This window comes from Panthera onca, chromosome B4, assembly GCF_046562875.1.
Source record: "Panthera onca isolate mPanOnc1 chromosome B4, mPanOnc1 haplotype 2, whole genome shotgun sequence".
Taxonomy (NCBI): Eukaryota; Metazoa; Chordata; class Mammalia; order Carnivora; family Felidae; genus Panthera; species Panthera onca.
This window is the reverse complement of record NC_138345.1, coordinates 123,835,760-123,853,683: the sequence shown is the minus strand read 5'-3', so window position 1 is coordinate 123,853,683 and position 17,924 is coordinate 123,835,760. Positions and strand designations below refer to the sequence as shown.

Sequence of the window (17,924 nt, the reverse complement as noted above, 5' to 3'; positions counted from 1 at the left end):
TCACCATTAATAAGTAGCAAAAGTTTCCTTCTCAAATTCCTTCCTTCTTACATAGTTAAGCCCATCTGAACATACTGAAAATGTCTTTCGTAGTTAAGCTATAATCTAATCTTTGGAGAAGAGCTGCATTAGTCAGATTACCTGCATTAGCTCAGATTTACCTAAAAATGATAAGGGCCTCATCTCACCTCTAATTCCTTCCTGCCTCACTCACTTTTGTGTTCCAGTTAGGCTTTTCCTATGTCTACAACAATTTCTGCATTTAGGACTTTATTCCCCACAATCTCTGTGCACATCACACAATGTGCTCTCGCCTTCCTCCCTGCCAAAGGCCGCTTCTATCAGGTCACTGAAGAACACAGCATGTGTTCACCGTGACCCAAGGAGACCAGAGACACCTTGGTAACCCAGGTAAAATGTTAATGTGCACAGACACAGGTTTATTTCACTAGGGGATAGTCTATGAGATTCTCAAAAGGGCCCACAACTCTCCCAATGTTAAGACATTATAGAGGAATGGTCAATTCATCTTGAACAAAGGAGGCAAGAATATGCAATGGGAAAAAGTCTCTTCAACAAATGATGTTGGGAAAACTGGACAGCTACGTGCAAAAAAAAGAAAAGAAAAGAAAAGAAAAGAAACTGAACCACTTTCTTATACTATACACAAAACTAAACTCAAGATGGATTAAGGATCTAAATGAGAGAACTGAAACCATAAAAATCCTAGAAGACAATACAGACTTTCTATGACATAGCCACAGCAATATCTTTCTAAGATATGTCTCCTAAAGCAAGGGAAACAAAAATAAAAATAAACTATTGGGACTTTATCAAAATAAAAACCTTTTGCACAGACAGCAAAGGAAAACAATCAACAGGACTAAAAGACAACCTACCGAATGGGGGAAGATATTTGCAAATGACATATCTAATACAGGGTTAGTATCCAAAATATATACTGAACTTATTAAAAAAATAAAGAATTTATACAACTCAATACCAAAAAAAAAAAAAAAATCCAATTAAAAAATGGACAGAAAACATGAACAGACATTTCTCCAAAGACATCCACATGGCCAACAGACACAGGGAAAGATGGTCAACATCACTCATCATCAGGGAAATGCAAATCAAAACCACAATCAGATATCATCTTACACCTGTCAGAATGGCTAAAATCAAAAAACATAAACATGCGGTGGCAAGGATGTAGGGAAACAGGAACCCTCATGCATTATTGGCAGGAATAGAAACTGGTGCAGCCATTCTGGAGGATCCTTAAAAATTAAAAACAGAACCACTGGGGCACCTGGGTGGCTCAGTCAGTTAAGCGTCCGACTCTTGATTTCAGTTCAGGTCATGGTCACAGGGTCGTGGGACCAAGCCTCGCCTTGGGCTCTGTGCTGCCAGTGAAGCCTGCTTAAGATTCTCTCCCTTTCTCTCTCTCTGCCCCTCCTCTGTTTGCACTTTCTCTCGCTCTTTAAAACAACAACAACAAAAAAAGCTAAAGAAAAAAATAGAACTACCATATGTGATGCAGTAATTGCACTACCAGGTATTTACCCAAAGAATACAAAAACACTAATGCGAAAGGATATACGCACCCCTATGCTTATCGCAGCATTATTTACAACAGCCAAATTACAGAAGCAACCCAAGTGTCTATCGGTAGATGAATAAAGATGTGGTTTATATAAAAAATGATTACTCAGCCACAAAAAAGAATGAAATCTTGCTATTTGCAACAACAAGGATGCTAAGTGAAATAAGCCAGTCAGAGAAAGACGAATACCACATGATTTCACTCCTATATGGAATTTAAGAAACAAAACAAATGAACAAAAGAAAAAAAACAGATGAACCATGGGGCACCTGGGTGGCTCAGTTGGTTAAGCATCCAACTTCGGCGCAGGTCATGATCTCACGGTCCGTGAGTTTGAGCCCCGCATCGGGCTCTGTGCTGACAGCTCGGAGCCTGGAGCCTGCTTCAGATTCTGTGTTTCCCTCTCTCTCTGCCCCTGCCCTGCTCACACTCTGTCTCTCGCTCTCTCAAAAATAAACATTAAAAAAAAAAAAAATTAAAAAAAAAAAAAAAACAGATGAACCAAGAAACAGACTCTTAACTACAGAAAACCAACAGATGGTTACCAGAGGGGAGGTGGGTGGGGGATGGGTGAGATAGGTGATGGGGATTAAGATCACACTTCTCAGAATACTTAAGTGGCTCAGTCGATGAATAGTCCAACTCTTGACTTCAGCTCAGGTCATGATGCCAGGGTCAAGGGATCGAGCCCCAAGCCGGGTTCCATGCGGAGTGCGGGGCCTGCTTAAGATTCTCTCTTTCCCCCTCTGACCCTCTCCCCTGCTTGCATGCTCGCTCTCTCTCAAAACAAAACAAAACAAAACAAAAACACAGAACACACTTCTCATGAGCAGTGAGTAAAGGGTGGAAGTGTTGACTCACTGTATCGTACACCTGAAACTAATGTAACACTGCATGTTGCCGCTGCATGTTGGAATTAAAAATAGACATCACGGAAGCAGATGTTACTTTTCCATGGCACAACTTGTATGTACAGCTGCTGTTTTCTAACCACAGCCCTAAGGCAAATGGATCACATGTACTTCTACTCCCTAAAAGACACCTCCAGGAATCAAGGAGCGATAACTTCCAGGACCTGTGCTGCTTCCCCCTCACAACAGTATTAGACTTACTCTCTGCCAGGTACTGTTCTAATTACTTCCTAAGTGTCAGCTAATGCAATCTTCACAAGAACTCTGAGATAGCTGCTGTTATTATCCTAATTTTATGGAAGAAACTGAAGCTCAGAGAGGTTAAATAATTTCCCCAAAGACATACAGCAAGAAAATGGTAGGACAGTATCGAAAGTAGGTCATTCTCATCCCAACGCTCGAACTCTTATCAACATGAAGCGATTCTTAACACGGTCACCCAAAGGGCCTAAGTTAACCCGCTGAGCAAATGACAGCCAGAATTCCTTAACTTTAACACAACAGTCTCATCCTTACCTGCACTAAAGGAAACTCATCTATTAGAGACATGAGAAGTGATTGATTTTGTCACTTTTATGTATCAAAATATTTGTGATGGTGTTAACAATTCCCAGTGTAACTTGGCATATTTTTCCACCTTTTCAAAAGGAGACTAAAGAAGCAGAAAAAAAAAGGGGGGGGGGAGCCCATGTAACAAATTTAGATAATCATTTTCAGAGAAGCCAGAATAATACAGTGTATCTGTTGACTACATGGTACACAAGGACAAGTTTCTCATGAAGAACATTTAAAAATCAGCCGGGTCTTGAACTCTTATTTCAATCACTGGTGTGTACAAAGAAACAAAGGATAACAGACCAAAGATTATAAAGTGAAGGAATGTATGAAGGGAAACATTAAACAGAAGAGAACTAAAAGTAAGAAGGGTGAGAGGAGAATAAAGAAATTACTGAGCTGCAGAGAAGAACAAAGCTCTTCAGGTGGCAGTGGGTACAAGTTCATATACCGACATCACAGCTGAGAAACCGCAGCACTCCCGATGGTTTAGACCGCAGAAGGAACGCTTCCATCACCTACCCCAACCCTCTCTCTCCTGCCTAAACAGGAGTATGAAACCAACAAACCTACCAGCAACTCCACTTACTTTTATTGGTATGAACTGTTTTATAAACTTGACACCATGTTCTTCCATATGTTCGCCAATTTTGTTGGCCATGTCCTGGTCAAATCCTCTCAGGAGGATGGATCGTACCATAACAGTGACATCTAAACCGATGCCAGCAAGAAATCCAGCACATTCCAAGGCGACATACGATGCTCCAACCACCAGGGTCTTACCCGGGCAGTAAGGTAAGGAGAAAAGATCATCACTGAAAAGAAATTAAAAAAAAAAAAAAAAAGGTGGGGGGGTGGGGAAGAAAAGAAAGAAATTAAAAATGTTCCTATGTGAGTAATGACTGAATCAAAGTAAATATTTTTGCTTTCTTAAGAATACACTTTTAAAAACTAAAAACATTCAATTGGCTACATACATAATCTATGAAAACTGTTTACGAGGGCTTAGACCCAGTTCCTTTCTTGCCACTCAGTTGCTCTGGGAGCAGCTCAAGCTGCCCATAGCCAAACACAGTCTCCGAGGTGGAAGATCTATCTAGAACACGAATCAGCAAGAGAGGAGTAGGGGAAAACTTCCAACATAACCGTTTTGTCATATAAAAACCAACTATAAAGAGTAAAAGCTGACAAAATCTTTTAGCCAAGTAAAGAATACACGAGACGTGAGAGGGATCACAAAAGCATTTTTAGGAAATGAGTTTTTTTTAAATATGAGAAGGAAACCCATCCAAGACGGAGAAGACAACAGTCGCCATCTGAGCTGCCCCTGTATGAGGTGCCAAGGAAAAAAAATCACATACCCTTCCCGAAAAAGGGCCTGAGAAGAAATAATGTGTAACATGAGCAGAAACTCCTCAGCAGAAAGCATCCAAGAGGACACATTTGTCAACCATAGTATGTTAACACGTTTACAAAACATGCCCACACATGTATAAATTTCAAACAGAACTTTCAATATAAGTATGTATTTATATGTTAACAGTGATGTTAAGTGGGTGGTAAGAAAGACCCATGTTTATAGCTTTGAATTTTTTAAATGTTCTCTTGCATGAAAGAATTTTTTCCCTTCTCTTTTTCCCAGGCCCCTGTCCCTTTGGGCAGAAACACAGAAATTAAAAAAAAAAAAAACCCTCGGAAGTTCTAGGAAATGGACTAAATGGGTTTGAAGAAAAAAACTGAAAAGTAGAACTCAACAACGGGTGCCTCCTTTTCTCCCTCTGGTGCCCCCTCACCTGCTGATGCAGAACTCTTTGTCACCAGGGATGCCCAGATACCGTGGCCTCTCGCCAGTAGCAATGAGAAATTTCTCTGCTGTATAAATTTTTTCTTTGCCTTTGTTATTTGTTGCCTACAAAGAAACCAAGTGCCAACTTTTAATAAGCTAGTGTTCATTAAAATTGTAGTTATAGTGAACAGAGGCCATTCGCCACATTAGCCAATTTGATCCTCATAAAAATTTGGTAATACGGGGGCGCCTGGGTGGCGCAGTCGGTTAAGCGTCCGACTTCAGCCAGGTCACGATCTCGCGGTCCGTGAGTTCGAGCCCCGCGTCAGGCTCTGGGCTGATGGCTCGGAGCCTGGAGCCTGTTTCCGATTCTGTGTCTCCCTCTCTCTCTGCCCCTCCCCCGTTCATGCTCTGTCTCTCTCTGTCCCAAAAATAAATAAAAAACGTTGAAAAAAAAAAAAAATTAAAAAAAAAAAATTTTGGTAATACGTACTAAGGCTCTAAGAAATTAACGGACTTACTCAAAATCATAAGGCTAATAAGTGGCAGGGCCAAGACTCAGATCCAGGTAATCTGGCCCCAAACCCAGTATTCTTACACTGCCACAACCACACGGAAAAGGCCCATAAGAAGATGTGTCTGCAAAATCATCAAACTGGACAGTTTGGGTCACAGTGGCTTTTACTTTTATCGAGACAATCACTTTCTCTTTTCCTCCCCTACCCCTCACAAAAGTTTAAGACAGACAAACATTAGCTCCTCAGGGTGTCACACAATTACCTTAATCCTATGAGGACCTACAAACTGGCCATATGCATTCTCATAGGTCACTTTTCTCTCCCGCAGAGCGACCCGATAGCCCCAGTTCAGGGAGCCGATGTAATTCTGTACAGCTTCTGTCATCTTATCCCAGTCATGTTTAACTGCACAAGAAAATAACACAAAATGTTTTTAGCTTTTCGATCGCCTGGCAAAGATCACTTCTCAGGAACTGTTCGCGTGGATTACAAAGGGCAGACCTTTTTGTCTAAAACAGCAGGGTCCTTCATTTCAAACACATAAACATCCTTTTCAAGCTCAAATATTCTTTCCTTTTTTAGAAAACTACCATACAATTACATAATGTCAGGCTTCCTGGAAAGTCTTAAAATAACCACGCATAATAACTAAAATAACCATGCATAATCCTTTTCACTTCTGTAGAAATGAACGGGAATTTTACTTTGATTGTAAATACTGATTGCTGGGGTAATGGTGAAGGTGAAGCCTGGAGGATTCTATACCCTGTAACAATCCCCAAGGGATCTTGATGTAGTCTGGAGTCACTAAACTGGTAACAATGTCTAAACCAGAGGCTGGTAAACAAAGGCAAATTAAGGCCCCACAGTCAAATGCAGCCCATCACCCTTTTTATAAGCAGTTTTACTAAAATACACCAATGATCGTTTATTTACACGTTGTCTAAGGCTTCTTTTGTGCTATGATGACAGAGCTGAGTAGTTGTGACAGATCAGTAGGTCCCATGAAACCTAAAATATTTACTGTCTGGCCCTTTATAAAACAAGTTCGCTGACCCTTGATATCGACAGAGAATTTTGAGAGTCTGTCTCACTGCCCCCCCAAATCCCTCCCTCACCAAAGAGAGGACGATTTTTAAATTCTATTATAAAATGAATCGTTTGAGTCAGGCACAAATATACTGAACTTCAATGCATAAAAATCAATCATTTACTAATTAATACCTCATGAATAACAAGGAAAAAAATAGGATACATAGAAAATATACTCTGGTGGTAGGATGAAGACAGATTCTAGGAAAGCTGTGGTTTAGAAGGAAGGAAAAGAAAACCAACATATACTGAAAGACTGTCATGGAAATGAGGAGTCTCAATCTTAGATTCAGGGTTAAGTAGCTTGACCACATAGGAGGTGGTGAACCAAGTCTACAAGATACAATGGCTAGCGTCTGGAATCGGGAATGACAGCACGAAAATTGGTTTGTGGCCTCCTAGAGAACAGATCATCGATGTTCGTTTCACAGAACCGTAAAATGTTAGACTTTGGGAGATCAATTCAACTTAAAAGGACAGTGACTGCAGAAGCCACTGTGACTGCAGAAGCCACTGTGACTGCAGTACTAAGAGGACTAGGTGCGGGGCGACGGGAGTGGGGGACGCTGCCCACCTGCCCATCTGGCCTCCACCTAGCAACACCAGAAAAAAGATGATAGGGTTCACTTCCGGTTTCTCCACTAGGAATGGAACAGAATAGTAACTCTGCAATGATCTTGCTTTCTTTGTAATGATAATGGGATCCTCAAATACTTAATGTTTGAAAGGCAGATTTAATTCTTTTTTTTTTTTTTTTAACGTTTATTTATTTTTGGGACAGAGAGAGACAGAGCATGAACAGGGGAGGGGCAGAGAGAGAGGGAGACACAGAATCGGAAGCAGGCTCCAGGCTCTGAGCCATCAGCCCAGAGCCCGACGCGGGGCTCGAACTCACGAACTGCGAGATCGTGACCTGAGCCGAAGTCGGACACTCAACCGACTGAGCCACCCAGGCGCCCCAAAAGGCAGATTTAATTCTTGAGCACAGGGAACTCAAATTGATAAATCTAAAATATATAAAGCAAAGAAATCTTCCAGAAAGGACCAATTCATCCAGTTTACATGACTGGGCTCCAGGTTTTTTGTTTGTTTCTTTGTTTGTTTAAAGGCCTGAGGCTTTCTCTGTACGTTCTCAGTTCAGAGCTTTAGGAAAAGGGCAGATCACACTGAGTCCTGGATGTGTTACTCCCCCTACCCCTGTCCCAGGCAGATTCAGCTATGCTGCCTGGTCCAGGTCCCTTTCCTCCTCCACTATGCCTGGAGCTATCTGCAGTGTCAGAGAAGACAACCCTCCCAGACAACTAGAGTGCTGTTCTTTGGTCAAGGACGTGAGATTAGATAGGTTTCTATTCAAAAAATGTAAAATAAGCCTTCATACTTCATCTGTGGGAACAGGGATCAGCAGCCTCTAGGGGGTTCCCATTTGAAAAATACACCTCCAAGTTTCTTTCTCACTCTAAGATCTAATGACATAAAGTAATGTTTGTTTAAATCTACTATATTCCGAGTCGCCAAAATGAACAAATCAGGAGACTATAGATGCTGGAGAGGATGTGGAGAAACGGGAACCCTCTTGCACTGTTGGTGGGAATGCAAATTGGTGCAGCCACTCTGGAAAACAGTGTGGAGGTTCCTCAAAAAATTAAAAATAGACCTACCCCATGACCCAGCAGTAGCACTGCTAGGAATTTACCCAAGGGATACAGGAGTGCTGATCCATAGGGGCACTTGTACCCCAATGTTTATAGCAGCACTCTCAACAATAGCCAAATTATGGAAAGAGCCTAAATGGCCATCAACTGCTGAATGGATAAAGAAATTGTGGTTTATATACACAATGGAGTACTACAGGGCAATGAGAAAGAACGAAATACGGCCCTTTGTAGCAACGTGGATGGAACTGGAGAGTGTGATGCTAAGTGAAATAAGCCACACAGAGAAAGACAGATACCATATGCTTTCACTCTTATGTGGATCCTGAGAAACTTAACAGAAACCCATGGGGAAGGGGAAGGAAAAAAAAAAAGAGGTTAGAGTGGGAGAGAGCCAAAGCATAAGAGACTCTTAAAAACTGAGAACAAACTGAGGGTTGATTGGGGGGGGGGGGGGGGAGGGTGGGTGATGGGTATTGAGGAGGGCACCTTTTGGGATGAGCACTGGGTGTTGTATGGAAACCATTTTGACAACAGATTTCATATACTGAAAAAAAAAAATCCACTATATTCCTCATCACAACCATTTTCAAAGGAGGGAGGTAATTTACTGCTGCCTCAGTGGTAGACTCTGGCAGGCACAGAAGGCCTCTCCCACCAAGCCCAGCTCTGGTTCTTTCTGCTAGGCCACAGCAAGCTTCAGAGGTCCCAAGGCTTAATGAGAAAATTGAAGATAACAGAATAAACAAACCGCTAGGTTTCCATTTACCAAGAGTAAAGGGATTTAAACACAGGGCACAGCTCTCATCAAACACCTTGGGATTGCTGCTGCTAACAAATACAAGAGGAGTAAGGCATTAAAAACAGAAAAGTATGTATTTCTAATGGTAAAACCTGGAAAGGGGGAAGAAACACAAAAGTAACACTGTTAACGTAGCTGAATAAATAATTTCTTTAAAGAGAGACAAATAAAACAACTTTGATCTGGTCCAACTTTTCAAACCCCATGAAATTCAGGGAGCTTATACTGGTTTTAGTGTATAGATCTGGACCATGCTACTAGTGACTCTTTATTACTTCAGTGGCTAAACATTTATTAGTTCCTTATTATGTAACTTAGAAATAAATTCAACATAAATAAGCATAGCCAGTCCTTATTGTTACATGACAGCTACAGAGATATTCTTTTGCTGGAAAGATCCGCCAATTCACCAAGTTCTATTTCACCATCCACCTGGTTACTGAATTTATTAGAATTAACTCACTTGGCCCTGTTAACAAAAATCCACATTCAGCGGAGGTCTGTACTTAACTCTTATCTTTTTAAGATTCTAAAGACCCACCCGCTATATATACTTCCTACATTTTTAAATTAAGAATTCTGTTCCAATGACTTCATTTTTCTTAAGAGTTGACAGTTTAAAGCTAACATCAATTAGTACAATATACCAATTTGAGTACTAGATCCCTGTGTGAATGAATAAAAATTGTGTGGCTGAGTCGTATAGCTCCCCGGCACTGTTTTTACCTAGATTTAAGGGACAGATTGCATTCACTACGTAGATGACAGTACATGGAAATTATAAAGCTGCGTCAATCAAAATTTGCTCGGAACAAAGTTACTTTTTCCAACAAATTCTAGACTTTTTCAGATTAATATTCCTGTTACATGTCCTCTTTAAGAGGAAACTAACTTCGTTCAAATATACAACTTCCTTTGGTATCTGTAAAGGTTTTCCTACAAACCAGTAACCAAAGAACCAAGTGCTTGCCAAGTGCTTGCCAGGGTCTACTCTAATTTATTGAAACTCTGAACGGAAGAATTAAAAGCAGCAAGTCCAGAGGAAAGGACAGAAACTAATGTCTGCTGAGTGGCAGCTATTTTACCACCCTACTGTATCCAATCCTCATCACAGGCAGTAAATGGCAAAGTCACCAGTTGTGCCCAGGTCTACCTACGACAATAACCCACCTTTAACGCTGTCAGGAAGGCTAGGGTGAAGGAAAGAGTACGTGACACCACTTCAATCACATTACCCATCCTACCTCTGGGCTCCCAGGGTACTCGGTCTGTACAGCGATGACGTTAGTGCATGAGTAGTTAACAGAATCTGCATGCTAACAGAATTTGTATTATTCATCTGAATTTCCCCAGCACAGACTCACCTGCAAATAGTGGACGCTCGACAATAAGATTATATGACTTTATCAGCAGAATTTCTAAAATTTCTAACATGTCTACTAAGAAGTCTAATAAATTAACTGAAGGGAGACCCTCTTATGAACCAGGTACATTAAAAGCAGGCTCGTCCCCCTTGCCCGTCACGTAACACGCGTTTGTGGGGAACCTGGTGCCAAACCATTCGTAAACAACCTGCTTCTGGGTCCGGGCTTCATACGTAGCAGAGCAGCTCCCTCACTGTGATCTAGCGAACGTCAGCCCTCGACACAAGGGTTTGTAAAAAAAATTTTTTTGATTTAAAAAGAAAAACAAAAGTAGGCTTCCCGAAAGGAAAGAGTGTACTAATGGCAGACTCAGTGGGGAGACATTCAGACATGGGAGTAAATAGTAACTTGGGGGGGGGGGGGGTAGAGGTGGGAATAGCGGTGGACTACGGCTACATTATGTGTTAGATTCATATTCCATAGGTCAAAGGAATCAGCTCAACTACCCTTTTTGTTGGAAAGAGAAATGGACATGAGGCTGCCTGAGGCCCCAAAGGTCACGGACAGAGAACAGCCTCGTAAGGATCTGGGAAAGAGATATGACCGCAACGTAAGAAAGCTTTTAAAGTAACTGATCTTCTAAGATTCCAGACTTGAAAAAAAAAGTGCTGTTGATTTTAAACAGGAAGTAAACACATCAAACAAAGGAAGCATGACTAATTTGAGTAGGAGCAAAATTTTTCAAAGCATGTATTTATGCCTTGTTTTTTTAATATTTAATAAACTATTAATTAAAACTCAGAAAAAGTTATAGAATAATTTACCCTAGGAAATGTCCCATACCCTGTAGATCTCGAAACTAATATTAGATAAGGTTAGAGTTTCCCTCTTCAAGGACACGGTGACCTATGTCATTAATTAACTATGAAGCTGTGCCAACCTCATTTTATTCTTCTACCAAATAATACAACCTACTTTCTAAAGGCAACAAATTCCTCTTCAAGTTCTCTAGGGTTGCTAGGGTACTCTAAATATTTTATCCAAAGACTAACCAACGCTTTCTCAACAAACAGAGTCCCTCCACCCCAAAAATATCGCTCATAAACTGATTTCTTTGGACAGAGAAAAACAAAACAACTTCAAAGGAAAGCAAATAAATTTGCACTCCCTTATGAAACTCTATGTAATTATAAGAATTTACTTGAGGGGCATCTGGCTGGCTCAGGTGATAGAGCAAATGACTACTGATCTCAAGGTTGTGAGTTCAAGTCCCATGCTGGATGTAGGAGATTAGTTTAAAACAAAATAGGAATAATACAAAACGAATTTACCTGAAAAAATTCTGGTTTCCTTTTTTTTTTTTTTTAAAGTTTATTCATTTTTGAGAGACAGAGACAGAGCATGAGCAGGGCAGAGAGAGAGAGACATGGAATCCAAAGCAGGCTCCAGGCTCTGAGCTGTCAGCACGGAGCCCGACACAGGGCTCGAACTCACGAACTGTGAGATCATGACCGGAGCCGAAGTCGGACACTTAACCGACTGAGCCACCCAGGTGCCCCTGAAAAAATTCTGGTTTTCCATTACAGAAAGACACTCTAAGTACAGTATCCGTTCTGTGCAGCTACGTGACGCAAGGTAATTGCAGTAATTTTATACATAAAAAACATAAACAATAAAAACTGCCAGATTATCCTCTAGTCTTGTAAAAATGGATGCTGCGTCCCCAGACCACAGCTCACACCCCTCAAAAACACAAGCAGCCTCTCCCACCATACCTGTCTCCTCTATCTTCCAACCATAGTTTCGAGAGTCTTGCACGGCTTGTCCTAACAAAGCTGCTTGGTGCATCAGTTTTTTAGGTATGCAACCCACATTCACACACGTTCCTCCGAGACCTGCAAGAACATCAAGAAATAAGTTTATACCCTGCTTCACGATCCTTGATGGAAAAAGGTCAGTAATCATTATAATGTGCTACGAAAGATCATAATTTATTCGCCCAACGTAGCTCAATACTGTATGCAAATTCATTCCTAAGTTTCAAGGCATTTCTAAGCTCAGAGAGCCTTATGTATCAAACACAGTGAGTGACCTCACCCTCAAACAAAAGAAAAATGAGATTTCTACAATTTCCATACCCTCAAAAATTCAAAATTAACTGACTGCTGATAAAGATGCCAGAAATTGAAATTTTACTTTGCATGCAATCCTATACTTGCCACCAAATCTTTGAACAGAACTGTATGGTAAAGGGGTTATTAAGCTAGCCACAGTTGGACAGTGGTGGGTCTGGAACTACATACAAAATGTGGTGTATGTGAGCATTTTTTTTAAGATGGTGGTCTACAGCTTTCATGGATTCTCACAAAAGGATTCATGACCAAAACAAACACAAGCTTTAGCATCTCTGAGACTACAGAACGTGGCGCTAGACTGTCTCCATTAGAACAAAATACAGGCAGGCAGGGAGGCGGACAAAATGGCGTGAGATTGCAAGATGGCAGCTGACGTCACAGCTCAGAAAACAGAAGCCTTCTGAGGAGAATGCTTCCAGACTGCCACTATGGAGTGCAACCTCCCCAGGCCAGAGGGGCTATCCCCAGCACAAGAATAGTGCCTGGGGCACCCGGGTGGCACAGGAGGTTAAGCATCCAACTTTGGCTCAGGTCATGATCTCATGGTTCAAGCCCCGTATCGGGCTCTGTGCTGACAATGAGAAGCCTGCTTGCTTGGGATTCTCTCTCCCTCTCTCTCTCTCTCTCTCTGTCCCTCCCTCTCTCTCTCTCTCTCTCTCTCTCAAAATAAATGAACTTAAAAAAAAAAAAAATGGGGCACCTGAGTGGCTCAGCTGGTTAAGCATGTGACCTCAGCTCAGGTCATGATCTCACAGTTCGTGGGTTTGAGCCCTGCATCAGGCTCTGAGCTGACAGCCCACAGCCTGGAGCCTGCTTCAAATTCTGTGTCTCCCTCTCTCTCTGCCCCTCCCTCACTCACGTTCTGTCTCTTTCTGTCTCTCAAAAATGAGTAAACGTTAAAAAAAAAATTAAAAAAAAAAAAAAAAAAAAGAATAGTGTCCAACACAATACCGACACCTAATAAATATCTGTTGAATGGATGAATTAGAAAGGGAGACACTCTCTTATCCAAGAGTTCCTGCTTCTTGCCTCCTAATCAGAGCAGCTAAGTCATCTTGGTAAAATTTATGTATCACATCAATCCCCTTCTCAAAGGCTTCCTACTAGGCTTCGATTAGGTCCAATTCCTCACCTCGGCCTACTGAGACCTGTACAGCCTGACACGTGCCTTCGTCTCTAATCTTACCTCCAGCTCGTATCACCCAGGCTACCACCATGATGGTCTCCCACCTGCCTCAGGGCCTTTATATGTTCTATTCTGTGACAGAGACCGAGAAAAGTCCCCTGGAAGGTTCTTCCTCAGCTTTTGGCACAGCTGGTTCATTCTTATTCTTTTGGCCTCATTTAAAGGCCACCTCTTCAGAGGCCTTCCTTGATAATCTTCTCAAAGTTAAACTCTTTCCTCTACCCAGTTCCTCTCTATCCCACCATATAATTTTTTTTAGTACCACTCATCATAATTTGTAAAGTTCTTGCTTATCTCTTGTCTCCCCGCTAGCATATAAACTCCACAAGGACAAGAACTTCGCGTCTACCGCACCCACTGCTACATCTCCAATGCCCTGGTTCGTAGTAAGTGTTCAATTAACATCTGTGGAATAAATGAATACAGAACATTGATTCCACAAGATTCGGAAGCAGCACGGGCTCTCCACTGAGCTATCTGATTCCAGTTCTTACTGAATGTAGGAACTGGTTTTAAGACAGAAACTCACAGGTAAGTGTTTCAACTTTCAGTCACTAAATCCCTAAGTTTGCCAAACTACTCAAATCTTTAGTTTTAAATCATCATGGCAGCTGTGGAGAAGGTTTTGCATCATCCTGACACTGCCAGAAACTCCAAATTTTCAACATTTAACATTTCCATTTTAACTTAGCACAAGTGAAAGAGGCACATATCTTTTTTGTTGTTTTAATTTAACTTTTAAATTTTCAATTGGGTTTTAGGAGCCATTTAAACATATGCCAGGGAAAAACCTGCTCCTACAAATCCACTTCTAAAATACTTCAAAGCTTACCCCATCTAGTTCCATGGGGGGTTGGAGTGACAAAATCCAGGACCAATATCTTCTTGTCATATTTGGCTGCCTCCTAGAAAATAAACGTATTAAAATGAACTCGAAAGGTGACCATGACAGACTAGAAATGGACTGTTAAAAATCCAAGCTATTCTTATTAAGCTACAGTGCCCACAGCATAACCAGTTATTACTGCCTGGAACTTCAGATACTGCACCAAGATGGTTAGTGAGACTCCAAAATAAAAATTAGGCAACTGAGACAGTCACAGGGTAGTTGTAAAGAACATACACAGCACAGTTGTAAAACTGTCTTCCGGACACACTAGTATCCTCTTACATAATTCCATGCAAACAGTAACATATTAAGCAATAATCTGAAGAACCTGGGGTCTTTTCTAAGCAGGCAGAAGGTGAATAGCCAGTAAAAAAGATTTAGGACAGTCTACAACCCTTGATTCAATCTGTATTCTGTAAGTATTTCTGAAAATATTTTAAGTTTTATCTAATTCAGTATCTAGGCAGAATATTGGGAAAGTTTTTCTTCTCAAATTGTCAGATTTCCTAAAATTTCACATGAAAAGCCAGTAAGAAAGTTGATGGTATCTATGAGCTTTCCAAATAGATTTTAGGGGAATGATGACAATAGTCAGAAGTTCATTTTGCAGAGTATCCTGTATCTTTTTCAGAGAATAAGTTTTGTGTATTGGCAACTACAACCTCCAAAGGTTATTTGAAAGGATTGAGTCTATGTTTCCTTTAAAACCAACAGAACGAGGGGCGCCTGGGTGGCTCAGTCGGTTAAGTGTCCAATCGCAGTTCCTGAGTTCGAGCCCCACGTCGGGCTCTGTGCTGACAGCTCAGAGCCTGGAGCCTGCTTCGGATTCTGTGTTTCCCTCTCTCTCTCTGTCACTCCTCCACTCATGTTCTATCATGCTCTCTCTCAAAAATAAACATTAAAAAAAATTTTTTTTAATAGAAGAAAAATAAAACTCACCAGAACTAGAGTAAAATACATCCAGTATTATTACTGAATTATTTATAGCTAAGTATGGCCTCATGCCAGATGCTGGCCTGCTCCTCATTTGGGCAGCTTCATTTGAATCTACCCTTACTGACCCACAAGCTACACCTTTTAAACCATGTCATCTTTTATTTAAAAAAAATTTTTTTAATGCTGGTTTATTTTTGAGAGAAAGACAGCTGTCAGCACAGAGCCTACTTGGGATTCTCTCTCTCCCTCTCTCTCTGCAACCCCCCACCCACATGCACACGCATGCATGCACATGCTCGCTCTCTCTCTCTCTCTCTCTCTCAAAATGAATAAACTTAAAAAAAAATAAAAGTACCTGTTGGAGAAGGATGACAGGCCCAAGGGCCCTTGGCCCCTCACACATGGAAGACGTATCTCAATTTAGGACCAGGAGTCTCATTCCTTAACCTCCCTTATTTATACTTCCTCTCCCCCATGACCCCCAGACCAGAGTTAGTGGGTATTCTCTTAGTTCACTTCTTATACAAAGGAGGCAAACATTTTCAATTTTTTTTAATGTGTATTTTTGAGATCGAGCGTGCGCGAGCGAGCGGGGGAGGGGCAGAGAGAGAGAGGGAGACACAGAATCTGAAGCAGGTTCCAGGCTCTGAGCTGACAATACAGAGCTTGATGCAGGGCTTGAACTCACAGACCTCAAGATCAGACGCTTAACCGACTGAGCCACCCAGGTGCCCCAGGAGGCAAATGTTTTTAATGATTAAGTTTAAGGAATCCAATTGCTCTCCATTTTTCTACTGGGGAGGAGGGCCTGTGAACAGGAAAATCATCAAAGTGAAAAAAACCTAATATTGATATTTATAAAGAGTAAGAACTATATTTATTTAATTTCAAACTATTTCTATACCACACCTTTATTATCTTTGAAAAGCCAGCCAAACTTAAAATGAATGAAAATGTGTCCCAAAATACGGGGCACGGTACTGTCATGTAGAAGTGCTTTCATAAAGAAGGTACAGTTCAACCTGGAAAACTGATTTACAAAATAGTCCCTTTGTAAACATGTCCTGCCCGAGTTAAGGTGCAGAATGTCACAAGAGTGGCTCAACCTAATTCCAGTGAGAACCGGCGGACGTCTATCAGGAGCGTGACTCCTACCCATCACCCAGATGACACACAGGAGCCTTGCCTTAGCAGCTGCCAGCCCTCCTGAGCCGCCTCCAACGATGATGAGGTCATAGTCATAGGACTCGGGAAGACCCTCCGAGCCGTTCATTTCCAGTAGCTTTTGAAGTCTGCCCTCCTGATAAGCCTAAAGAAAAGGAAGAGGAAATAAGTTAACTTAAAAGCAGCAATGCCTGAAAAGTTTTGTGAGGAAAACCTTTCTCTGAAAAAAGCAAAAGGAATATTCAAAGGAAAAATATCGTTTAACTTCTATCACAGCACGCAAGAAGAAAATGTTCAACCCTCTTTTCGAGTGGTGACCAAGAATTTGCTTTTTGTTAGGACTGTCCTAATTCCTTTTCGCATCACAGATAGCTAACTGAAATGTTCATATAGTACTTCTAATGTTAGACCCTGACATTCCAACAAAATCAACTTAGTCCTAAATGAAGTATGATCATCAGTCCTTTTTCCCCAGAATTATTACACTAGGTTTTAAATTTGGTTTTTAAAATATTTGTACTGTATGTTTTTAATAAAACCATCAATAACCATTCAGTAGTCATCTTTATTTTCTGGCCAAAGGTACAAAAATAAGTGGCCTATGTTCTCAGATTAGGATAGCGGCCTGGTAGGGGTACCTGGTTGAGCGTCCGACTTCGGCTCAAGTCACGATCTCACAGTTCTTGAGTTTGAGCCCCACATTGGGCTCACTGCTGTTATCCTGTCAGCACAGAGCCTGTTTCAGATCCTCTGCCCCCCTCCCTCTGCCCCTCTCCCGCTTGTGCTCTCCTAAAAAATAAATATTAAAAAAAAAAAAAAAAAAAAAGATAGAGGCCTGGTAAATAGCAACTGAAACAGATTAGCCAAATACTTAAGACTTTTCTACATTGCTCAGGTAAAAGTTCAGAACAAAAGCATTAATTGACATTTACCTAATGGAAAAGTCCCTGCTTTTCCAAGGCATTTTATTTATTTTTTTATGTTTATTTATTTTTGAGGGAGGGAGGGAGGGAGGGAGGGAGGGAGAGAGAGAGAGAGAGAGATCGCGCCTGCACACAGTGTGGGAGGGGCAGAGAGAGAGACAGAGAGAGAGAGACACAGAATCCGAAGCAGGCTCCAGGCTCTGAGCTGTCAGCACAGAGCCTGATATGGGGCTTGAACTCATGAGCCGTGAAATCATGACCTGAGTCAGCTGGACGCTTAACTGACTGAGCCACCCAGGAGCCTCCCAAGATACTTCATATAAGGAAAGAAATAAAAAGTGGGGGAGGGTGCGGGAGACAATAAATTAAGCACAACTCTGTAAAACTTTTTTTTAAGAACACATT

The 17,924-nt window shown here is 41.3% G+C and overlaps 1 protein-coding gene across 1 annotated transcript in view; it reads right to left on the bottom strand.

The window, feature by feature from the left end:
• TXNRD1 (thioredoxin reductase 1) overlaps nucleotides 1-17,924 on the bottom strand; it is a 70,597-nt gene that overhangs the window by 32,128 nt on the left and 20,545 nt on the right. Inside the window, exons 3-8 of the mRNA XM_078449537.2 lie at nucleotides 16,619-16,741; nucleotides 14,440-14,512; nucleotides 12,062-12,181; nucleotides 5,639-5,781; nucleotides 4,866-4,981; nucleotides 3,662-3,887 (exon numbers count right to left, since the gene is read on the bottom strand). Of these exons, the coding sequence (XP_078305663.1) occupies nucleotides 3,662-3,887; nucleotides 4,866-4,981; nucleotides 5,639-5,781; nucleotides 12,062-12,181; nucleotides 14,440-14,512; nucleotides 16,619-16,705 (765 nt within the window). The 5' untranslated portion in view covers nucleotides 16,706-16,741. The remainder of the gene's footprint in view (nucleotides 1-3,661; nucleotides 3,888-4,865; nucleotides 4,982-5,638; nucleotides 5,782-12,061; nucleotides 12,182-14,439; nucleotides 14,513-16,618; nucleotides 16,742-17,924) is intronic.